This window comes from Monodon monoceros, unplaced genomic scaffold (genome assembly GCF_005190385.1).
Source record: "Monodon monoceros isolate NGI ecotype Baffin Bay Population unplaced genomic scaffold, NGI_Narwhal_1 Super_Scaffold_11, whole genome shotgun sequence".
In the NCBI taxonomy this organism is placed as follows: domain Eukaryota; kingdom Metazoa; phylum Chordata; class Mammalia; order Artiodactyla; family Monodontidae; genus Monodon; species Monodon monoceros.
Window position 1 is genome coordinate 48,007,186 of NW_021703767.1, and position 26,413 is coordinate 48,033,598.

The 26,413-nt window shown below is 38.9% G+C and overlaps 1 protein-coding gene across 1 annotated transcript in view; it reads left to right on the forward strand.

The window, feature by feature from the left end:
• Positions 1 to 26,413, forward strand: part of ADGRG7 (adhesion G protein-coupled receptor G7) — an 88,017-nt gene that overhangs the window by 21,414 nt on the left and 40,190 nt on the right. The window contains 8 exon segments of the mRNA XM_029213702.1: positions 1,520 to 1,632; positions 2,684 to 2,788; positions 8,712 to 8,760; positions 9,888 to 10,027; positions 10,141 to 10,248; positions 12,926 to 13,089; positions 13,423 to 13,578; positions 16,209 to 16,321. Of these exon segments, the coding sequence (XP_029069535.1) occupies positions 1,520 to 1,632; positions 2,684 to 2,788; positions 8,712 to 8,760; positions 9,888 to 10,027; positions 10,141 to 10,248; positions 12,926 to 13,089; positions 13,423 to 13,578; positions 16,209 to 16,321 (948 nt within the window).

The following is a 26,413-nucleotide window of genomic DNA, read 5'->3' on the forward strand; positions in this document are numbered from 1 at the left end:
AACTGGAACTCTGCTTCCTGTATTCATAAGGTTAGTTAATTTGTTCACCATCTACCCTGTCTTTCAATTTAGAGTCCCCAGTGTCCCCAGTGTCCCCAACTCAAAATAACCAGTCACTAGATCCAAACAATCGAGTCTCAGGTATGCTCCTGAGTTGATTGACACCTGACTTCCTTAGAGCCACTGTTTTAGATCAGGTTCTCATTTAGCTAGCTGGTCTTCTTTGCCTCCCAGCCTCAGTCACTTCCCGTATTGCTTGAGATATCTTCCTAAAAAACATTCCTTACTATGTTACTTCCTTGTTTTAAGACCCCTCTAGGCTCCTGCAGGGTTAAATCTTTTTGGCTTGTTCTATAAAGTTGCTTACAATGCAGCTTATGTCCTGCTGTTGATCCACGCAGAACCAACGCTCCTGATATGTTAAGCTTTTCTCTGTTCTTGGACACATCAGAACTTTCCATGTTTTTGAATTTTTGCTGTTTGTATCCTGCCTACATTTTATCTGACTTCTTTATTTTTTTAATTTTATTTTTTCACACACACACACACACACACACACACACACACACACTGTATTTTATTTTTACAAGAGATAAATAAACTGACACCAAGCATTGTAAATGTATGACCACAACAAAGCAACAATGATTGCAATTACCAAACATGAAACACACTCATACTATGTCATAATATTGACATTCAGTCCAGTAATCCTCCACTGTAACAGCTCCTTTACTTTGCAGTGAAAATTGACTTGTATAGGGCTTCCCTGGTGGTGCAGTGGTTGAGCGTCCGCCTGCCAATGCAGGGCACACGGGTTCGTGCCCCGGTCCGGGAAGATCCCACATGCCGCGGAGTGGCTGGGCCCGTGAGCCATGGCCGCTGAGCCTGCGCGTCCGGAGCCTTTGCTCCGCAATGGGAGAGGCCACAGCAGTGAGAGGCCCGCGTACCACAAAAAAAAAAAAAAAAAAAATTGATTTGTGTATTTTTTGCCTCTGAGTCCTTGTGGGATTGTTGTTTCTTTTTTATTCAAACAGAAAGTCACAAAAATTATAATCATTCTCATTATCTGACTTCTTTAGTCTTAAAATCTGATGCTAACACCACCTCTTCTGAAAAGTCTTCTCTGGATGGGTTACCTCTGTCCTCAACATCTCTCTTCTGTATTCTTATAGCACTTATAGATCTGCATATTGACATGGTTCATCTATATCTATCTATCTAGTCTATATATATATCATCTATATAATCTCCTGTTTCCTTCAGTAGATTCTAATCTCCTTGGTCAAAGTGTCGTATCTTTCAAATATGGTTTTTTCATATTCATAACATCTAGTAAGCGTTGTATACCCTGTGTAGATTATCAGTGTATATATTTTTTGATGATCTTACAAATAATATTTTTCAGCAATGGTATTCAAAATAATGGTTTTACATATAGAAATTAAAGGCCACAGACCCCAAAAGAGAAACTAATCAGCCAGTTCATATAGTATTCTGTTATTTATTGTTTCTTTAGGAACGCTTACCCCACATCTAGCACCCCTATAGAGTTCTGTAAGAATGGTGGAGCCTGGGAAAATGGCAGATGCATTTGTCCAGAATAGTGGAAAGGACGGAGATGTACAATCAGTAAGTTACTTGGGATAATACTAGGGTGTGAGATTTAGGTGACTCTTGTGTTTATAAGGACAGCAGCAAAGCTTCTTGAAGCTTCTGTTAATGACTGTAGTAACAATGGGCATAATGATGATGGATTTAAGATGTGTTTATTAGCTCAATAGTAAAAGCTGAGTTTTCTTGTGCTATTTACCTGTATGTTCAGCACACCTCATTTCTTTCCCAACTGTTAAGTTTCTCTGTAAAACTCAGTTGCTTTTCTTTCTGACTGCAGTGTCTACTATAGAGCAATGGGTAATATGGTTTTCTCAGCTCCTTTCAATTGGTGATACGCCATATTACCCCATTTCAAATATCATAATTCTAACATACTTAACTTTTCTGAAATCAAGAGGCATCTTCTCATCCAAGTATATACTTAGATGAAGTGTTTGTTTTTTCTTCCTTTCTCTTGGAGAGATGTTATTAAATTAGTGGCTTGACTTCAGTCAATGGTATCTCAGAATCAAAGTTCAAAGCCACTTCTTGATCTGCAGTGTGCTTCCCAACACTCTACACACTTCATGCTGCCTGCTTAAGATTCAGAGCCCTAGAAGCTCACTCCTATAAGTACCTACCCTCCAACCAGCCAGTGTATCCCACATACTCCATGACTTTAGCTTTTTGTTTAACCCACACCCTCATGATGCCCTTTGCTACTGTAGGCTCTATATCTTTGATTTTCAAGATTTCAACTAATCTGATACACTGTCCTTTCTGATGTGTTAGTGATCACATCCCACCTTGACTGAGTTATATATTGTGCACATTTTAACTGGAACCTGTAATCGAACATACTAGTTATTGTAATGGTAGTAACTTAACTAGATAAGAAAGTATGTAGTTCCTGGCTGGTCAGTGAGTCCTATAAGCCTTCTATTACCCTTCAAATTACACCAGAGAGGTTTTGAACTTTGATTTTTATCTGGTTTGAAATTTGAGAAAGAATAGTGAAAATTTATAATGAAAATTTTTTGATTAATGATGAATTTATGATGAAGAATATTTTTTCTTTCCCTTATAGTTAATTTCTGTGAAAGCAGTACCTATGAGAATTTTACTTTTCACAGAATTCCAGTGGGAAGATATGGCTCTTCCTTGCAAACATGTGACAAGAACACTCTGAATGGTTTGTGCTTTTCCAAGCATCTCCTCTGTTTAGGCATATGAATTTCTATGCTGGGTCATACCTATCATCTCTCCAACTAGTGTTAGGTCCCTAGAAGAGGCATCAAGGAAGATTTTGTGGAAGGGTTTGGCTCCATTTCGTGATGCCAATGTTCAAAGTTTTGGGTGTTACCTCACATAATTCCAGTTTTCCTAAAAACTGAAATATAGATCAGTAGTAAATTCCTTTTAATTCTTCAATAGATTTATTCTTGCAGCCTCCTCCATCTCCTGGAGTTTGATCAGGTTAAGATCTGCTGTTACATAATTTATCTCAATTTTAAAGACTGGGTAGACTGTAGGTTTACACCATATCTATTTTGAGACTTCATATTTCTAGGTAGAATTGCAGTTAAGTCTCTTCACAGTTAGGAGTCCTTCACCTCTTTGATCATTTTAGTTTTCCATCTTGGAACATTTTCTAGCTTCATCACACCTTTCCTGAAGCGTGACAACCTTGCTTGCACAGAGGCTTTCCAAGAATAAAGGAGCAAATGATATTTTCTATTTCTAATATGCTCCCTTATGATATCTAGGATTTTGACGACATATACGATTTTAATGCCAGATTGGGTAATATCTTCTAAGAGTAGCCCTTTAAATTCATAGACCCCTTTCCCGACAGCTTAGAGCCCATTATCCCATATGATTTTCCCTAAACGTTTTAACAGTCCTTGGTTTGCATTGATTTTCATCTGACCAATCCTCCTGCCTCTCACACCTTTCTGCAGGTTATCATCCACTTCCTGCAGAACCGGATATCTCAGTAACTAATTCTAGATGTTTATGCAAGTGTTTGATAGTGAATAATGAACCTGGGAAAATTTTTCACATTTTATTTAGATATTTATTTCTATGTGTGTCAAGGGCTTTTTGAAACACTAAATAAATTGTATGCACTGCTCCTTCCTATGTCCTTCTTTGCCTTATTTATTCTAAGAAATTATTTAGACCAGCGTTCCATTTGTCGAATCTAAATTGCCTCTGCCCACATATATCATGCTTACTCAAGTATTCATGATTCTACTCTTTACATAGTTCTTTCCAGCTTCTTTTTGTTTTTTTTTGCGGTACGCGGGCATCTCACTGTTGTGGCCTCTCCCGTTGCGGAGCACAGGCTCCGGACGCGCAGGCTCAGCGGCCATGGCTCACGGGCCCAGCCGCCCTGCGGCATGTGGGATCTTCCCGGACCGGGGCACGAACCTGTGTCCCCTGCATCGGCAGGCAGACTCTCAACCACTGCGCCACCAGGGAAGCCCTCCAGCTTCTTGATTAAAAGCTCAGAGGTAAAAGAAGAGCTTCAACTGTATTGGTACTTACTTCCTGTGGTATGTCCTTAGATACTTACCATCATAATTTATTTTTTATAGTATTTGTTTTTTAAAATTTATTTATTTTTGGCTGCCTTGGGTCTTCCTTGCTGTGTGCAGGCTTTCTTTAGTTGCGGTGAGTGGGGGCTACTCTTTGTTGCACTGTGCGTGCTTCTCATTGCGGTGGCTTCTCTTGTTGCAGAGCACAGGCTCTAGGTGCATGGGCTTCAGTAGTTGTGGCACACGGGCTCAGTAGTTGTGGCTCGCAGGCTCTAGAGTGCAGGCTCAGTAGTTGTGGCGCATGGACTTAGTTGCTCCGAGGCATGTTGGATATTCCTGGACCAGGGCTCGAACCTGTGTCCCCTGCATTGGCAGGCGGATTCTTTTTTTTTTTTTAAAGAAGATATTGGGGGTAGGAATCTATTAATTAATTAATTTATTTTTGCTGTGTTGGGTCTTCGTTTCTGTGCAAGGGTTTTCTCTAGTTGTGGCAAGCGGGGGCCTCTCACTATCGCGGCCTCTTTTGTTGCGGAGCACAGGCTCCAGACGCGCAGGCTCAGTAGTTGTGGCTCACAGGCCTAGTTGCCCCGCGGCATGTGGGATTCTCCCAGACCAGGGCTCGAACCTGTGTCCCCTGCATTAGCAGGCAGATTCTCAATCACTGCGCCACCAGGGAAGCCCAGGCGGATTCTTAACCACTGCACCACCAGGGAAGTCCTACCGTCATAATTTTTATATGTTTTTTGTGTCTTAAATATTTCTTTATAATTTACAAAACGGATACGGCTACAAAAAATAACTGTGCTGTTGAATCAGGAAGCGTAAAAATGTCAGTAATATAGCCATCAAGGGACATCACACTTGCTTGAAAGATATTACTTTTTTTGGGACAAGAGAATCACCATCTTTCATTTGGTTATGTATTTTTCTTTTTTGAGTAACTATTATGGCTTTTTGTGGGGGTTTTTTTGTTGTTTTTTTGTGGTTTTTTTTGCGGTACGCAGGCCTCTCACTGTTGTGGCCTCTCCCGTTGCGGAGCACAGGCTCCGGACACGCAGGCTCAGCGGCCATGGCTCACGGGCCCAGCCACTCCGCGGCATGTGGGATCTTCCCGGACCGGGGAACGAACCCGTGTCCCCTGCATCGGCAGGCGGACTTTCAACCACTGTGCCACCAGGGAAGCCCTACATACTCTTTTAATTTATAACTTGTTTTTGTCATTTTAATACTTTGTAAACATCTTTTTAATATAAATACTTATGCATCTACATCATAAATTTTAGATAACTGCATTATATGAGTCAACTATTATTTAAGCAGTTCTCTTCTGCTGGACATTTAGATAGCTTCAAGTCTTTTGGTGTTTCATTCTTGTACATAATCTTTGTTCTCATGACCTATTATTTCCTTAGGAGAAATTCCTAGTAGTTCTCAGTTCTCTAATATTATAACCAGTACCTATTTAGTGTTGAGTCCTCAAAGTAGAAAAAGTGCAAATGCCTGAAACAGAACATTGACAAGATTATAATTCTGAGAGATGATGGTAGAGGTGTTATAAACAATTGAACTGGTGTATTTTATGACTTCAGATTTCTCTAGGAGTCTCACTAGTGTGAACACTCCCATTTTTCTTGAAGTTGGTCCAGAGTCTATGTTCAGTGAACTCCCTTCAGAGCTGGAGGTTCTGTGTTTGCAGTCTTGCTGGAGGCCAAGGAGAGGAGTGGATGTTTTTGGTGAGGAGGCTGAGGAAAGAGCCATTGTGGGATTTGGCTGAGAAAGTAACAGGTCATGAGATAGATGAAAACACTGCCCCATTAATAAACAGTTATGAATTTTACTGGCTTAAGGCATGGAGAAAAAAGAAAACAATTCTGTGTGATTTATGTGTAAAGTCCAAATGGCATAGAAGAATGTGTTTAGAGGAGAAATAAAAAATTTCAATATAGGATGCGCTGAAATATGAAATGGTATAACCACACTCAATCCTTCCTTCCTCCCACTCTGAATTTCTAGTCTACTTATTTTTCTAATGATGGGCTATCAGTTTACCCTCTCCCAGGTGATCTTTTGCGTAAACCCTGTGGACTCAGGTCTTTATTCATGTAAATAAGGCTTTCGCCTCAATCTCGAGCCCTAAGATCATGTCAGCAAGCCCTTAGCTCTCCTCAGGAGAACACTCTTGGTGAGCTGCCAACAGAGGTAATCTCTCTCTCTCTCCTCTCTCCCCTGGAAGGAAATTAGTTGTTACTTGGGGCAACTCTTCCTTTCCAAACTCCACCCGCTGAACTGACACCAACGTGCAAGGTCTCCTGATAGGCACCAGCCTAAATGGTGAATCTCACTCTGACTTTCCCTTTCTTTTATCTACAGTTTCCTTTTTGTGTCTCTAAGCTACTGAACCCCCCTTCTACACATATGGGGAGAAGTGGACAGGGTGAGGGTGAAACAGAGGAGAGTGACAGGGAGGAAAGAACTCACTCCAGCTTCAGTCATCACACGTTGTCACGGCAGAGTTCTCCAGCATCCTTTCATGCATTCTCTTGTTCTAAACTGGGAGGAGGCAGGGTGTTGAAGTGGGCCCAGCCAGGGCAGAGTCTCTGCTGGTAAAGGCATCTGACTCAATCAGTGAATCTAAGACCTTATTTCTCCGTTTTGAACACTTGCTGTAAAGACTGATCCATAACCTTGAAACTTTGCTGTTACATTCAAGCTCCTAGTTGTCCTTGTTTACCTAACTCTGGGAACATAGAACTGCTAATACTGACTACCTTGTACATTTCCATTGCATATTTCTGTTTGCATTTCTGTTCTAGCCAGCTTTCTTTGCTTATAAGACAGCTGATCAAGTTATCTTAACCAAAAGAGAGCTACTGTAAAGAGGCATATGGAATCTCCTGGGAACCTAGGAACAGGATCATAATACAGCTGGGCCCTATGGATGCTGGACCAGGGGGATGGCAGGACTTCTAAGGCAGCTTTGAAGCTCTCAGTAGAGCAGTTTTGGGTCTTCCCTGTGGGAGAATGTAATGGCAGTGGCTGTTGAAATCAGACGGTTCTGGATTCAAATCTTAGCATTGCTTTTTAGTAGCTACATGATTTAGGCCAAATTACTCCATATCTCTCCAAAGAGCCTCAGATTCTTCAGTGTAATATGGAAGTGATTTTGGGACTCGCTTCAGCAGGATTCTTGTGAGGCTCAAGTGAGATAATGTATGTAAATTGCTAGCATAATACCTGACTTATCCATATTAAATCTTGGAAAAATAGGTTAGCAGCTGTGTTTATCATTAACATGACTCAGTAAACATGTATGTCTCATCTTTATTTATAGTTTCTGCTCTCTTATAATTTAACCCTTTCATGATGTTGGGGAAGTAAAATTAAAAACAAAATCTTTTCCCAACCCAGAAATCCTCTCCACAAAGGTAGTAGAGAAAGAAAACACTTTAATTATTGCACAGGCATTAAACCAGAATGTGACGAACATCACAGACAAACCCCTAAGAGACTGGGAAGAAGAAGGGAATCTGACCTCTTTATGTAGGCAAGCAGATACAACCTGTTACATACATGTTTTCAGATAAATAGTAACTAGTCCTCAGTTAAGAGAACTCGACAGCACTATTTGTCACACACAGTTTATCCTAAGTTAGCTGGGTAATTGAGGTGACCTTTTGTGTTAGCTAGTTGACTTTATCCAGAGGAAGAACAAACCTTTCATATCTTTATGAAAGGAGGTAGTTTTGCAACTTGGAGCAAGGTGCCCACCCACCGAAGTTAGGCTACTACTCTCCCACAGAAACTGGGAGATAGGGGCACTAGCTAGCTCCCTCGATGTTTCCATTTCAAAGAGATGGTTCCCAGGTCCCTGAGAAAGACATTCCTAGGTCTTTGACAAAATGCCAATCTAGTTTTCAAAAGGATTTATTTACATTTCAAAGAGAAGAGAAAGTGCCTGCAAGTTTTCTAAAGTAAATGCTCAAAGAAAAAGGAGGGGAGGGAAATTTCTTCCCTTATTTTCCACAGGAAGAATTAAGCCTCTCATTTTTAATTTGTATTTGTCCTTACAATGATATGCAATTCTCCCTCAGTATCCGTGGGGAATTGGTTCCAGGACCGTCCCCTCTCTTACCTCCCCGGCTCCGCACGGAAACCAAAATGCCCGGATGCTCAAGTCCCTTATATAAAATGGTGTAGTTGGCTATCCGTATCTGCGTGGGGTTCCACATTAGCAAATTCAACCAACCACGGAAACGAAACCCGGGGATACGGAGGGCCGACTCTAATGACCTCTCTGGTCCCCTTGAAAGCCAGGCTTTTCTGATATAACTGCTGCACTAAATGGAAGATTCCTAGGGAAAAGAATCAGATTGCTTCTAGTCATTTGTACTAGGTTGATGGCCAGCCTCCTGATTGGGATCTCTGAGACATGCACCCACCTATCTTCCAATCAGTTACGACAAGAGGAGGAAAGAATAATATGGAAGGAATAAAGGCCTTACAAGTGGCTGTGGCTAGAGCAGCCCTTTAAAAGCAGTAAACACCCCCATGTACCTGGCCCATTTTTCCCTTTAGCCTTCAAATGCCTGAAGGAGCTCCCCTTAGTATCCCCAGTGTTTCACAGGTACTGACCTTTTAGTGGGTGCTCAACAGACACTGTTGGTTGAATGAATGTATGAACTATGTTCTTAGCAGATTGTAGTTTTGTTAGGTACTCCTCCTGTCGAAAGCAGCTCTGGAGTATGATTGCTATTCATTAAGTGGGAAATGCATAGTGTGAATTGCTGAAAATTACAGAAAATGGTGTTATGAAAGGAAAACTTTTGAAATAGAGAAGTTGACTTGAATGTTTCCATATGAATGACTATCACATTCTTTTTATGAAGTTTTTAAAATTATTTAAAAATTTATTTCTTTTTAAAATCTCACTTGGGGAAGAGAAAAGATATATTAGTGTCAGGAATAAAGATTTAGAATAAAGAACAATTACATATTAATGAAATTCTTTCATTTCTGGGAAAACTAGATTGAACCAGTTATCTTAGAGACATTTTGTTTTGTCAAGTACAGAAAGAGTGGAAATATTTTTTATAGGAAACAGGAAAAGAAACAGTCTTATGACTTACCTTTGGAGAGCACCAAATTAACAGATTCCCCCCACTCCCTCCCACCTTCCATCTAATCTATCTTTTAACTTATCCAAAGTAGAAAAGAACATTGTGAAAACCTGCAAAGTTTAGTTAATAGCCGAGGCAATGAGCTCAGAGATCTGCTCTTCCATAATTCCATATGAACTCTCACCTCAGGAGTCGACACTTATAAGAGATGCTTTGGAACCCGAGGGGTTTGTGTGAGAGGAGAGAGTTGAATAAGTGGAAATTGAGTCTCAGCACTGGAGAAACAAGAATCAAATGCCTGGTCATTGGAGGGTGGTAGCGCCATCCTTTTATGAGAAGAGCAGAATAACAAAGACTGTTTCTACTGGGAAATCGGTCATTCTTGAATTCCAGCTTTCTGGCATCTGTGTCCAAGGTACCCGTCAGTGGGAAGAGTCCACCAGAACTTTAAAAAAAGGTATACGTAATAAAGTAAGACTCTCGTAAAGAAAGTCAGATATTTTTAGGGAATTGTGCCAATATTGTGATCACATGAATTCTGTGGTCATTCCTTTCTACTGGAATGTGGGACACACACAACTGATTTTATGACAAATCTCCACAATATTATGTTGTTACATTTTATTCTATGCAGGCTTATTGAGCAAATTGAAACTTATTCCTTGTCTTTGTCCAACACGTCAGTGGTAGAACCTAATATAGCAATACAGTCTGTTAATTTCTCCTCAGAAGGCACTGTGGGATCTACAGGTGTTCTCTTCACTGTGCTGAAAGGTGAGCTGTTTGTTTCAGGTTCTTGTAATAGCAGAGAGCATTCTGCTACCGATAATGCTCTATTCGTGAAAGTGTAGACTTTTATGAAATTCTGCCTTTTTTCCTTCTCATAGGAACTAGGGATTCTCTGGTTTCTGGTTCCACAGTTGTAAATGCAAGTGTGGACAAACTGAATCTGAATGAACAGGCTGAACTTCAGATCTTGCTCAACACCACGAAAAGCAGGTCTTAAGTTATGTTACATGAAAAAATGCACTCCAATTCATGGAATTAATAACTTACATCCATTGAACGAGAAATAATGTTTACTGTTTCACACTGAATAATTTGTGTTTGAGTATGTTTGAGTTCTGACAAATTATGTTAATGTCAAGTCTACTATTCTAGGCCATAGAGACAATTTCTTTTTTTATTTTTTCCTCTCTTTCTTTGCAAAAACCCTTTGGAGGGTAGCAGAATTGAAATGCTCTGGCCATGGATGCAAATCTGTTTTCCAACAAAAATCTAGCTAAAGTGGTTCAGTTTTACATTTTAAAATACATTTAAAAAATACTCAGTCATAAGCTTTGCCTGTGTTTACTAGTGGAATGGCACTCACAGGCTTAAATTCATCCTATAGACCTGACCTTGGGATATTTTATGTAATTGATGCAGTCATCATCTAGCAGTACCAATTTTCAGTTATCTCTACTAGTATGGTGCCCACCATGAGCTCCTTATCATCTTGCATGTGGCCCTTTAGAAATTCTTATGTCTATCTTGAAATGTTTGTACTTTTCTTTTTTTTTCTTAATTAATTTTTGTTGGAGTATAGTTGCTTTACAATGTTGCATTAGTTTCCGCTGTACAGCAAAATGAATCAGCTATACATATACATATATGCCCTCTTTTTTAGATTTCCTTCCCATTTAGGTCACCACAGTGAATTAAGTAGAGTTCCCTGTGCTATACAGTATATTCTCATTAGTTGTCTATTTTATACATAATACCACTAGCGTATATGTGTCAATCCCAATCTCCCAATTCCTCCCAACCCCACTCTTTCCCCCTTGGTATCCATACATTGTACTTTTCAGAGTCTAAAAAAAAACTGGTTAATTCAACTACGATAAGCAAACCAAACACACACATTTACTTTTATTCTCTCCCCAAATAAAAAAAATCCAGTGCCGGAAAGTACATATTTTAGAAAGACTAAGTTCATAATTCTCACTGGTTATATAATTCTAATGGCTAATTCCTTATTGGTTGTAGAAGTTGCAAATATCTTCTCTCCAGTCTATAGCTATCTTTTACTTGGTTTTTCATGTCTTTTGTCATACTCAAATTTTAATTTATAATGCAGTCCAATCTTTTTTCTGTAATTGGTACTTAAAAAAAATTCATTGCTCTACTAAAGTCATGCTAGTCTCCTATATTTTCTCCTGAATATTTTTAGTGTTTGTGTTTGTACTTAGGTATTCAGTACACCTTGAATTTATGTATTTAAAGGAAAATGTATATCCTTTAATAAATTCATTAGATAATAAAAGAAATTGTTAAAAAATAATCATTCAGCTAAAGAGGCATAAAAATTAAAATAAATGTAAAGAAATCTAGAAGGAAGGAATTAATAAAAAGGGCATAAATTAATAAAAATAGAAATTAACAAATGCTAGAGTTGATCAACAAAATAAAAATTTGATTCCATGAAAGACTAATGAAAAATATGCAAGCTTCTGACAAATTTGATCAAGAAAAGAGAGAATATAAATAAACATCAAGGAGGATTATGTCTAGAGATATGGAGATTCTTTTAAAATTATAAGATAATGGTAAATATAATTTATTCTAGTGAATCTAATTATCTAGATGAAAAGATGATTTTCTAATAAATAACCAGAATACTGTAGAAATGAGGAGAGGGTGAGTAGGGAATTTCATGTTTTAAATCTATATACTTGGATGGATTTGGATTTTACATCAAGCATGTCATTCTTTTATAAAAATAAGATTAAAAAGAAGCCATACTACATTTTTAGGGTTAACTTTGTCACCTAGTATCCAGGAGGAACAATTTGGTGGGCTTAACATGCCATGAAAACACCTCAGAAGCCAATGTCTTTATTTCCCAGATGAGGACAGAGCAAAGTGGCTGGCTGTGGAGGACATCTGGGGGGCTGTCAGGGCCTTGCCTGCCTATCTCTCAAAGCACAAGACTGATTAGGCTGGTCTCACCACCACCACTTTAGTTTTCCTTGTATATATAATATACATATATGTGTGTGTGTGTGTGTGTGTGTGTGTGTGTATATATACACACACACACACGTGTATATATATACACACACATGCAAATACACACACACAAGTTCTTCACTTGTGAAAGACAGCAGAGTTCACCCTCTGCTGTTTCCCTGATATGCACAACTTGAGCTCCAGTCTCTTAATACAGTGGTCCCTGCTCAGTCCCTCTGAATGGGAGACAGACCTCACAGAGCAATCCTCTAGGTACAGCTGTCCTGATGTTCACCCTCTGCTGTTTCTTGTTTGATGTCTTATCAGTGGGGGAAGCAACGTGGTCTTGAGCTACCTTCACATCGTGTTCACTCCGTCTCACTGCATAGAAAGCAAGAATGTTTACTTTATACATGATATCCTTCCTTTTTTTTTTCCAGGCGGATTAGACAGGAATTATGGTTTCCATTTAGAACATAAGGAATCTTATCTCAGGAAAAGCCAACCACAGATCATATATGTTAATTACATACTGCAATTAAAGGCAGCCAGCAAACCATGTTTTCTGTACTTTACCCAAGTATTAAGCAGTCATGCAGTTCAGTGATGGCATGGGACTTTGTTTCTTGCTTACCCTAGGGTTCATTTATTAATTTTAGTGTCCTTTTTCCCCCCTCACAGCTAATGCCAAGGCATGTGGCTTTGTAGTGTATCAAAACAACAAGCTTTTCCAATCAAAAACTTTTATAGCTAAATCACATTTTAGTCAAAAAATTATCTCAAGCAAAACTGATGAAAATGTGGAAGATCAGAGCACTTCTGTTGAAATGTTTTTTAGTCCAAGGGTGAGTTTTCCTATTAACAGAAATAATTCAGCCCACTCTTGATTACAAAACCAGGGACAGTTTGGGTAAAAGAAATTCACAGAACAACTCTTTGAAAGATTCTTTGACAGTATTCACTTTAACTTATCCCATCCATATTTTTGTAGACTAGCTAAACCCAAAATTAACTACTTTGAATTTTATATCCTTTTTCCTCTCCTCAATCTGTAATGAAGATGCTATGCTTTGTACATATCTAATTGGTTTCTCATATGCTTATCTTGGCCTGTTTGATTTTTTCTACCCAGTTAAGCATTTTGAAAAATCAGTTGCCATTGTCTTATCAATTCACAGTACAATGAAAAAGAATTCCAGCTTCATTCCTATGCCTGTGTCTATTGGAATTTTTCCCTGAAGGATTGGGACACACATGGCTGTCACAAAGAAGGAGTCATTGATGGATTCTTGCGCTGCCGCTGCAACCATACTACTAACTTTGCGGTATTGATGGTAAGGGTGTACACGGTTATCTCCTTCCTGACAAGAATTTCCTTATATACGATTTTGGTATGTACTAACTGGAGATAATTTGGGGGGTTAGTTTACATAGACGCTCAACTCAGATTAAATGGAAAAACAGGGAATGGAGTTAGAGGACTAAAAAGGGAAGTGCTGGTAAAGGCAAGTAGAATAGAGTTTTTTGCAATATAGTCTCCGGATAGATGAGTTCAGTACTGTGTATTTAATAATGAGAAGGGAGCCCATGTGCAAAAGAGGAGCTGACGGACTCCACTCAACTAACTCACATATCAGAAGCATGAAGTTGCTACAGCCAGAGGTAAGGCTGTATAGCTGTGTGCTGAAGACAGGTTCAGTACATACATAGCTGTGGGTGGGCAATTTGCATCAGTTACCCAAAGCTTTTTCCATTGTAATCATCTAAGTTACTAAGTTTATGCCAGAAGATATAAGAGGAAAAGCTCTTTAATTCAACTTGTCCCATAATACCTCCGTGTGTGCTGTTTCACTCCAGTGCTACCCCGTACAAGTAACTGGCAACAGCTCTGGTGTGCAGCTGTTTATACACCTCTGAGATTTCTTGGGCTGACCTTTTTAGGAAGACGGGCTTCTGTTTGTTTCATTTCCAGAAACCTATTATTCTGGTGAAAACAAAAATGTTTGTTTATATACTGGATGGAATGTTTTTATATGCAGTGGAATGGGGAGGGATGTAGAGTGTCTTACCCTTACTAAGGGCCTAGTAACACTATGACTCTTCCAAAGAGAAGCAGATGTTTTAATTTTCTAGTAGCTAAGATGTACCCGTATTTGAGAAGCCAATGGAGATCCAGAACGTACTGGTACAACATAGAATATCAAATTATAGAGCCTTGCTTTTAAAATATTTTTGAGATAACTATCGTTTTCTTATTTTAATTACCAAATATTTAAAAATTGATTTTGACTATTTATTTTATAACTTGCATTATAGAGAGATCTGATTTCTCAATCAGAAATGTAAAGATAAAATTTTACCTTTTTTGATATCTTAAGATCATTAGTATTATTGAATAGCTGTGTAAAGCTCAGATTGCTTTGTATATTAAATGATACAGACTATACTGTCATAGTTATTTTTCTGCTTTTTTGAACTCAGACTTTCAGCTATTCTTACTAATATCTGAATCTGCCTCAATGCCCACCTTCTCATGTTTATAATTAGTTTGGGGTTGCAAAATTAAAAAAAAAAAGCTGATTAGAATTGTACGTAAAGTTTAAGAGCAGATAGGCTCTGAGTGTATAGATGATTTCTAAGATCTGAAGATATATGTATTCTATGATTCTTCTTTGTCATCTACTTAGTATACTGCAGATAGGAAGTAATGTGAAATTTTTGTTTTGTTAGTATTACTTTTTTTTGCGGTACGCGGGCGTCTCACTCTTGTGGCCTCTCCCGTTGCGGAGCACAGGCTCCGGACGCACAGGCTCAGCGGCCATGGCTCATGGGCCCAGCCGCTCCGCGGCATGTGGGATCTTCCCGGACCGGGGCACGAACCCGTGTCCCCTGCATCGGCAGGTGGTCTCTCAACCACTGCGCCACCAGGGAAGCCCTGTTTTATTATTTTTTAAAACAAAGTTTATTTTATTTTAATTTTTTCCCTACTAAAGCAATACATACTCATTGCATACAGAGTGAGTCTACTTACTCAACAGAAATATACTGACATGGAAAAATGTGTATGATATCTTAAAATAGCAGTTTGAAAATAATTTGATTATGTTAACAAACCCCTGTTTATTTGTGCAAAGAGACATAGATAATATTTGTAAGCACCTATAAAAAGGTCACCTCTGGAGAAGAGTAGGATTTCAAGAGGTAGGGTATGATGTGGGGTAGAGGCAGTAAAGAGGAACGTGTGCTTTTTAAAATTATGTTTCTATACTATTTTCATGTTTTATAAATAAGCATTTTCAGCTTTTCTAATTTTAACAATTTGAAAAATTAGAAAGTACAGACAAGCAAAAATAATTATGTATATATATCCTATCCACCCAGTGACCGCCATTATTACCTCTCCAGATTTCTAAGAGTACGTACTCATGTGGAATATATTTTTCTATGACTACATACTAAAAAGCTGGGGTAGATATAGATATACTACATAAAAATTATACCCCATTTTCTGAAGAAAAATGAACAGGATCATTTGAATATCTTTCCATGTCCATAAAAATATTTCTGCAACTTTATTTTTAGTACATTAGCTTAGATATGCAGATTTTCCCTTGGATTATAGTTACACATAAAAATAATTTAATGGGTAAATAAAGCAACTCTAGCCAATTTAGATCTAACACAAACAACTTTGATTTTAGACATTGAGGGATAGTATATATGTCTTCCCTAACTGAATTAGTTAGGTAACTGTTCTTAAGCCTCTATTTCATGTAAACTGCTTAGAGATAAGGGGTTGATTTATTTCCTTTAAAAATATCACAGCTTTATATAAAAAAAGACATATCTGGCTATTTTGATCAATATATCTGATTGCTTTAATCAGTGTATCTCTTTATGATGTTGACTTTCATAGATATTTCAGAATGGTTATTTAAAAATAATGAGTCAACTTACTTTCCAGAGTTTCAAAAAGGAATATAAATATCCTGAATCACTAGATGTATTTTCCACATTTGGATGTGCACTGTCCATTGCTGCTCTGGCTCTCATAATTATATTACTGGTCAGCACCAGGTAACCTGAAGGGAAGCAGGTTCTTCTCATGAGAGAAATTGCTATCCTGATATCATTTCCTTTCAGCATATTCCCATTAGAATACAGTCTCTTGGAACTGGAAAGAAAATCAGATTTAGTTCTACATACTCATTTTACAAGATACTCAGTCCTGGAGAGACTAAGACATACACACAAATAAATGTATACTTACAAACTGTGGTAAGTGCCTTGAAGGAAATTACATACCATGTAATTACAAGTTTGTCACATAAAATTAATGTGGTCCCATAGTTCATCAATGCCACAGTTCCTTAGTGTTGAATAGAAGCATAACTGCCAATCTGCATTGGCAAAGAGAGAAATGTTGCTAATCAGGAAGTTTTTGAGGATAAAAGTAAATTTTAAACTGTATTAAGGTTTCAAACGGTAAAACTTCTAAAAAAGATTTTGAGAGAGGACCTTCAAGATGGCGGAGGAGTAAGAGGTGGAGATCACCTTCCTCCCCCCAAATACATCAAAAATACATCTCCATGTGGAACAACTCCTACAGAACACCTACTGAATGCTGGCAGAAGACCTCAGACTTCCCAAAGGCAAGAAACTCCCCCATGTATCTGGGTAGGGCAAAGGAAAAAAGAAAAAACAGGGACAAAAGAATAGAGATGGGACCTGCACCCCTGGGAGGGAACTGTGAAGGAGGAAAGGTTTCCACACACTAGGAAGCCCCTTGACTGGCAGAGACAGGGGGTGGGTGGGGGGGAAGCTTTGGAGCCACAGGGGAGAGCGCAGCAACAGGGATGCAGAGGGCAAAGCAGAGAGATTCCCGCACAGAGGATCGGTGCCAACCAGCACTCACCAGCCTGAGAGGCTTGTCTGGGGAAGATGGGGGCTGAGAGCTGAGGCTCCAGCTTCGGAAGTCAGATCCCAGGGAGAGGACTGGGGTTGGCTGGTGCACAGCCTGAAGGGGGCTAGTGCTCCACAGCTAGCCGGGAGGGAGTCCAGGAAAAAGTCTGGAACTGCTTAAGAGGCAAGAGACCATTGTTTCCGGGTGCGTGAGGAGGGGGGATTCAGAGCACCACCTAAATGAGCTCCAGAGACAGGCGTGTGCCATAGCTATCAGCGTGGGCACCAGCGACGGGCATGAAGCACCAAGACTGCTGCTGCAGCCACCAAGAATCCTGTGTGCAAGCACAGATCACTATTCACACCTCCCCTCCCGGGAGCCTGTGCATCCCGCCACTGCCAGGGTCCCGTGATCCAGGGACAGCTTCCCCGGGAGAATACACAGTGTGCCTCAGGCTGTTGCAACATCATGCTGCCCTCTGTCGCTGCAGGCTTGCCCCACATTCTGTACCCCTCCCTCCCCCTGGCCTAAGTGAGCCACAGCCCCCTAATCAGCTGCTACTTTAACTCGGTCCTGTCTCAGCAAAGAACAGACGCCCTCAGGTGACCTACATGCACAGGCAGGGCCAAATCCAAAGCTGAACCCCAGGAGCTGTACAAACAAAGAAGAGAAAGGGAAATCTCTCCCAGCAGCCTCAGGAGCAGTGGATTAAATCTCCACAATCAACTTGATGTACCCTGCATCTGTGGAATACCTGAATAGACAACGAATCATCCCAAAATTGAGGCGGTGGACTTTGGGAGCAACTATAGACTTGGGGTTTGCTTTCTGCATCTAATTTGTTTCTGGTTTTATGTTTATCTTAGTTTAGTATTTAGAGCTTATTATCTTGGTAGATTTGTTTATTGATTTGGTTGCTCTCTTCCTTTATATATATATTTTTTTTTTTCTCTTTTTGTGTGTGTGTATGTGTATGCTTTTTTGTGTGATTTTGTCTGTATAGCTTTGCTTTTATCATTTGTCCTAGGGTTCTGTCTATCATTTTTTTAAATTATTATTATACTTTTTAGCACTTGTTATTATTGGTGGATTTGTTTATTGGTTTCATTGCCCTCTCTTTCTTTTTTAAATTACTTTTTTATTTTTAATTTTAATAACTTCATTTTATTTATTTATATTTTTTCTTTTTATTTCTCCCTTTTCTCTTTTTTTAAAATTTAGGATATAAAATTAACCATTTTAATTAATTAATTTAGAAATTTATTTATTTTATTTATTTATTTTTGGCTGCTTTGGTTCTTCATTGCTGTGCACTTCTTTGGCTACTGTTCGTTGTGGTGCGTGGGCTTCTCATTGCGGTGGCTTCTATTGTTGAGGAGCGCAGGCTCTAGGCACATGGGCTCAGTAGCTGTGGCACGTGGGCTCAGTAGTTGTGGCTCATGAGCTCCGTAGTTGTAGCTCATGGGCTCAGTAGTTGTGGCTTGCAGGCTCTAGAGCACAGGCTCAGTAGTTGTGGCACATGGGCTTAGTTGCTCTGCGGCATGTGGGATCTTCCAGGGCCAGTACTCGAACCTGTGTCTCCTGCATTAGCAGGTGGATTCTTAACCAGTGCGCCACCAGGGAAGCCCCTTATTTCTCCCTTTTCTTCTGAGCTGTGTGGCTGACAGGGTCTTGGTGCTCCAGCCAGGTGTCAGGCCTGAGTATCTGAGGTGGGAGAGCTGGGTTCAGAACATTGGACCACCAGAGACCACCAGGTCCCTCCTAATATCAAATGGTGAAAGCTCTCCCAGAGATCTCCATCTCAGTGCTAAGACCCAGTTGCACACAATGACCAGCAAGCTACAGTGCTTGACACCCCATACCAAACAGCAAGACAGGAACACAACCCCATCCATCAGCAAAGAGGCTGCCTAAAATCATAATAAGGTCACAGACACCCCACACAACACCACTGGACGTGGTCCTGCCCAGCAGAAAGGCAAGATCTAGCCTCATCCACCAGAACACAGGCAGCAGTCCCCTCCACCAGGAAGCCTACAAAACCCACTGAACCAACCTCACCCACTGTGGGGGAAAAAGTGGGAACTATGAACATGCAGCCTGCGAAAAGGAGACCCCAAATGCAGTAAGTTAAGCAAAATGAGAAGGCAGAGAAATACACAACAGATGAAGGAGCAAGGTAAAAACCCACCACCCCTAATAAATGAAGAGGAAATAGGCAATCTACCTGAAAAAGAAGTCAGAGTAATGATAGTAAAGATGTTCCAAAATCTTGGAAATAGAATGGAGGAAATACAAGAAACGTTTAACAAGGACCTAGAAGACCTAAGGAGCAAACAAACAATGATGAACAACACAATAAATGAAACTAAAAATTCTCTAGAAGGAATCAATAGCAGAATAACTGGGGCAGAAGAACGGATAAGTGGCGTGGAAGATAAAATAGTGGAAATTACTACCACAGAGCAGAATAAAGAAAAAAGAATGAAAAGACTTGAGGACAGTCTCGGAGACCTCTGGGACAACATTAAATGTACCATCATTTGAATTATAGGGGTCCCAGAAGAAGAGAAAAAGAAAGGGACTGAGAAAACATTTGAAGAGATTATAGTTGAAAACTTCCCTAATATGGGAAAGGAAATAGTCAAGTCCAGGAAGCACAGAGAGTCCCATACAGTATAAATCCAATGAGAAACACGCCAAGACACACATTAATCAAACTATCAAAAACTAAATACAAAGAAAAAATATTAAAAGCAGCAAGAGAAAAGCACCAAATAACATACAAGGGAATCCCCATAAGGCTAATAGGTGATTTCTCAGCAGAAACTCTGCAAGCCAGAAGGGAGTGGCAGGACATATTTAAAGTGATGAAAGGGAAAAACCTACAACCAAGATTCCTCTACCCAGCAAAGATCTCACTCAGATTCAAAGGAGAAATTAAAACCTTTAGAGACAAGCAAAAGTTAAGAGAATTCAGCACCACAAAACCAGCTTTACAACAAATGCTAAAGGAACTTCTCTAAGCAGGAAACACAAGAGAAGGAAAAGACCTACAATAACAAACCCAAAACAATCAAGAAAATGGTAATAGGAACATACATATCGATAATTACCTTAAATGTAAATGGATTAAATGCTCCAACCAAAAGACATAGACTGGCTGAATGGATACAAGAACAAGACCTGTATATATGCTGTCTACAAGAGACCCACTTCAGACCTAGGGACACATACACACTGAAAGTGAAGGGATAGAAAAAGAAATTCCATGCAAATGGAAATCAGAAGAAAGATGGAGTAGCAGTTCTCACATCAGGCAAAATAGACTTTAAAATAAAGACTATTACAAGAGAGAAAGAAGGACACTACAAAATGATCAAGGGATCAATCCAAGAAAAAGATGTAACAATTGTAAATATTTATGCACCCAACATAGGAGCACCTCAATATATAAGGCAAATGCTAACAGCCATAAAAGGGGAAACTGAAAATAACACAGTTATATTCAGGGATTTTAACACCCCACTTTCACCAATGGACAGATCATCCAAAATGAAAATAAATAAGGAAACACAAGCTGTAAATAATACATTAAACAAGATGGACTTAATTGACATTTATAGGACATTCTATCCAAAAACAACAGAATACACATTTTTCTCAAGTGCTCATGGAACATTCTCCAGGATAGATCATATCTTGGGTCACAAATCAAGCCTTGGTAAATTTAAGAAAATTGAAATCGTATGAAGTATGTTTTCTGACCACAATGCTATGAGACTAGATATCAATTACAGGAAAATATCTGTAAAAAATACAAACACATGGAAGGTAAACAATACACTACTAAATAACCAAGAGATCACTGAAGAAATAAAAGAGGAAATAAAAAATACCTAGAAACAAATGACAATGAAACACCACTCCCCAAAACCTATGGGATGCAGCAAAAGCAGTTCTAAGAGGGAAGTTTATAGCAATACAATCCTACCTCAAGAAACACCTTGGACTTCCCTACTGGCACAGTGGTTAAGAATCTGCCTTCTGGTGCAGGGGACGTGGGTTAGAGCCCTGGTCTGGGAGGATCCCACATACCGTGGGGGCAGCTAAGCCTGTGTGCCACAACTACCGAGCCTGCTCTCTAGAGCCCGCGAGCCACAACTACTGAGCCCGAGTGCCACAGCTGCCAAAGCCTAACTGCCTAGAGCTGATGCTCTGCAACAAGAGAAGCCACCGCAATGAGAATCCTGTGCACTGCAACAAAGAATAGCCCCTGCTTGCCACAACTAGAGATAGCCCGTGTGCAGCAATGAAGACCCAACATAGCCAAAAAAAAAGAAACATCTCAAAAAACACCTAACCTTACATCTAAAGCAAATACAGAAATAAAAACAAAAAAACCCCAAAGTTAGCAGAAGGAAAGAAATCATAAAGATCAGATCAGAAATAAATGAAAAAGAAATGAAGGAAATGATAGGAAAGATCAATAAAACTAAAAGCTGGTTCTTAGAGAAGATAAACAAAATTGATAAACCATTAGCCAGACTCATCAAGAAAAAGAGGGAGAGCACTCAAATCAATAAAATTAGAAATGAAAAAGGAGAAGTTACAACAGACACTGCAGAAATACAAAGCATCCTAAGAAACTATTACAAGCAACTCTATGCCAATAAAATGGACAACCTGGAAGAAATGGACAAATTCTTAGAAAAGCACAACCTTCTGAGACTGAACCAGGAAGAAATAGAAAATATAAACAGACCAATCACAAGCCCTGAAATTGAAACTGTGATTAAACATGTTCCAACAAACAAAAGCCCAGGATCAGATGGCTTCACAGGTGAATTCTATCAAACATTTAGAGAAGAGCTAACACCTATCCTTCTCAAACTCTTCCAAAATATAGCAGAGAGAGGAACACTCCCAAACTCATTCTACGAGGCCACCATCACCCTGATACCAAAACCAGACATAAGATGTCACAAAAGAAGAAAACTACTGGCCAATATCACTGATGAACATAGGTGAAAAAATCCTCAACAAAATACAGCAAACAGAATCCAGCAGCACATTAAAAGGATCATACACCATGATCAAGTGGGGTTTATCCCAGGAAGGCAAGGATTCTTCAATATACACAAATCAATCAATGTGATACACCATATCAACAAATTGAAGGAGAAAAACCAATTGATTGTCTCAATACATGCAGAAAAAGCTTTCAACAAAATTCAATACCCATTTACGATAAAAACCCTCCAGGTAGTAGGCAGAGAGGGAACTTTCCTCAACATAATAAAGGCCATATATGACAAACCCACAGCCAACATCGTTCTCAATGGTGAAAAACTGAAACTATTTCCTCTAAGATGAGGAACAAGACAAAGTTGCCCACTCACCATTATTATTCAACATCGTTTTGGAAGTTTTAGCCACAGCAATCAGAGAAGAAAAAGAAAAGCAATACAAATTGGAAAAGAAGTAAAACTGTCACTGTTTGCAGATGACATGATACTAAACATAGAGAATCCTAAAGATGCTACTAGAAAACTACTAAAGCTAATCAATGAATTTGGTAAAGTAGCAGGATACAAAATTAATGCACAGAAATCTCTTGCATTCCCATACACTAATGATGAAAAATATGAAAGAGAAATTAAGGAAACACTCCCATTTACCATTGCAAGAAAAAGAGTAAAATACATAGGAATAAACCTACCTAAGGAGACAAAAGACCTGTATGCAGAAAACTTAAGACACTGATGAAAGAAATTAAAGATGATACGAACAGATGGAGAGATATACCATGTCCTTGGATTGGAAGACTCAACACTGTGAAAATGACTATACTACCCAAAGCAATCTACAGATTCAACGCAATCTCTATCAAACTACCAATGGCATTTTTCACAGAATTAGAACAAAAAAATTCACAATTTGTATGGAAACACAAAAGACCCCAAATAGCCAAAGCAATCTTGAGAACGAAAAACGGAGCTGGAGGAATCAGTCTCACAGACTTCAGACTATACTACAAAGCTACAGTGGTTAAGACAGTATGGTACTGGCACAAAAACAGAAAGATAGATAAATGGAACAGGATAGAAAGCCCAGAGATAAACGAACGCACATATGGGCACCTTATTTTTGAAAAAGGAGGCAAGAATATACAATGGAGAAAAGACAGCCTCTTCAATAAGTGGTGCTGGGAAAACTGGACAGCTACATGTAAAAGAATGAATTTAGAACACTCCCTAACACCATACACAAAAATAAGCTCCAAATGGATTAAAGACCTAGATGTAAGGCCAGACACTATAAAACTCTTAGATGAAAACATAGGCAGAACATTCTATGACATAAATCACAGCAAGATCCTTTTTGACCCACCTCTTAGAGAAATGGAAATAGAAACAAAAAGAAACAAATGGGACCTAGTGAAACTTCAAAGCTTTTGCACAGCAAAGGAAACCATAAACAAGACAAAAAGACAGCCCTCAGAATGGGAGAAAATATTTGCAAATGAAACAACTGACAAAGGATTAATCTCCAAATCATACAAGCAGCTCATGCAGCTCAATATCAAAAAGACAAACAACCCAATCCAGAAATGGGCAGAAGACCTAAATAGACATTTCTCCAAAGAAGATATATAATTTGCCAATAAACACATGAAAGGATGCTGTATATCACTAATCATTAGAGAAATGCAAATCAAAACTACAATGAGGTATCACCTCACACCGGTTAGAATGGGCATCATCAGAAAATCTACAAACAATTAATGCTGGAGAGGGTGTGGAGATAAGATAACCCTCTCACACTGTTGGTGGGAATGTAAATTGATACAGCCACTATGGAGAACTGTATGGAGGTTCCTTAAAAAACTAAAAATTGAACTACCATATGACCCAGCAATCCCACTACTGGGCATATACCCTGAGAAAACCATACTTCCAAAAGAGTCATGGGGCTTCCCTGGGGGTGCAGTGGTTGAGAGTCCGCCTGCCGATGCAGGGGACACGGGTTCGTGCCCCGGTCCGGGAAGATCCCACATGCCGCAGAGCAGCTGGGCCCGTGAGCCATGGCCACTGAGCCCGCGCATCCGGAGCCTGTGCTCCGCAACGGGAGAGGCCACAACAGTGAGAGGCCCACGTACCGCAAAAAAAAAAAAAAAAAAAAGAGTCATATACCACAATGTTCATTGCAGCTCTATTTACAATAGCCAGGACAGGGAAGCAACCTAAGTGTCCATTGACAAATGAATGGATAAAGAAGATGTGGCACATATATAAAATGGAATATTACTCAGCCATAAAAAGAAACGAAATTGATTTATTTATGGTGAGGTGGATGGACCTAGGGTCTGTCATACAGAGCGAAGTAAGTCAGAAAGAGAAAAACAAATACCGTATGCTAAGACATGTATATGGAATCTAAAAGAAAATGTATTCTCATCTGGTTTTTCCTCCCAAACTCAAGATGTATCACAATGCTTCTTTCCTTCAGAATTATTTCTCTCTAATAAATTCCTTCACAACTGTTTTCTCAGATGTGTAGATTCTGGATTTTTTTGTTCTAAAGATATTGCCGTTTAAACATTTTTTCCTGAAGTTTATTTAAAAAAATTAAAGGTCTATAGAAGTGTTGAAAGAGACTAAGTGAACACCCAAATACCCTTCACCTTGATTCACCAGTTGTTAATATTTTGCCTTCTTTCTTTTTCTTTTTTTTCCTGAAATTTTGAAAGTAAGTTGTAAACATCATGACTGTCATCTCTAAATTCTTCAAGCATGTATGCATCTCCCCAAAACAAGGGCACTCCTAGATAGTATAATATTATTATCCTCACTCAGAATATTTTACTCAAGAATTTAACATTAATATAATGTTATCATGTTAATGTCCATATTCAAATTTCTCCAGCTGTTCCAATAATGTCCATTTTAGCTGTTCCCTCCCCAGTTTATTTAGTAATTGTTTCTCTTTAGTTGTTTTTAGCCTAGAATAATTCCTCTGCTTTTTAAATTTATTTTTTTTGGTCTTTCATGACATTAAAATATTTGAAGTGTTCAGGTTAGTTATTTTATAGAAGGTAGAGTATTCTACAATATAAAATTTCTCGGAAATTTTCCAATAATTAGGTACAGGTTACATATTTTTGATGAGAATTCTAATCATTAAGTCTTTTTCATTGTGGCACAGCAAGAAGTGCATGATGTCAGTTTGTCCCGTTATTGCTGTGTCATTTGCTTCCTTGTTTAAGTAGTGTCTTGTAGATTTCTATACTGTAAAGTCTTAATTTTTCCCTTTGTAAATAATAGGCAATCCATGCAGTGAAACTCTGGGACTGTGTGAATATTCTGTTCCCCAACTTTTACTCGTGGCTTTGGTATTCACTGATGGTCCTAACTGGTATATATGATTACATTGGTGGGTGAATGATGATCTCTAATCTATCATTCTTTCTATATTTAGTCACTATATTACTTTGGAAAGAAGTGTACTCTCCAGTGTAGCTGGAGGGAGTCCTTTCATGTTGTTTTTTCATGTCCCTATCAGTCTATAAGCATTTCCTTATTTAAGGCACAGCAAGATGGACCAGGTACATCTTTCACTTTTTCTCCCCCATGCTTAGAATCAGCTATTTGTCCAAAGAGCGAGAATTATTTTTGATTCTTTTCTTTACCTTTCACACTTAATGAGTCTCTTGCCCTTCGTTTAAAATTTTTACATTGAGTGCTTACTATGTGCCAAGCAACATGTGAGGAGGTAAATACAAAACTATGAACAAGACATATTAACTCCCCTCTCCCTTGGAATTTACATTCTCGGGGGGAAGACAGACATTGTACAAATATATACAGAAATAAATATATAATTACAAATTGTGGTAAGTGCCTTGAAGGAAAATTACATGCCATGTAATTAATGTCTGTCATGTAAAGTAAAATGGCTCTTATTTCTGTCTTTTCATTTGTAAAGACACTTGAACAGACAGTTATTTGGTTCCATGTGAGTAAGTTGTGGTAGCTGCATAACTATTGGTTTGGCCAAAAAGTTCATCTGGGTTTTTCTATAAGATGGCATGGAAAAACGAGAATGAACTTTTTGGCCAACCCGATAGTTTCTTTGCCTAAAATCTCACTCCTTCCAATTGTCATCATATTTTTTTGTGTGTGTGTGTGTCCTCTATCAACTTGTTTTTAGCAGTTTTGCTGTCATAGATAATATATATATTATATATTTCTGTGCATATAATA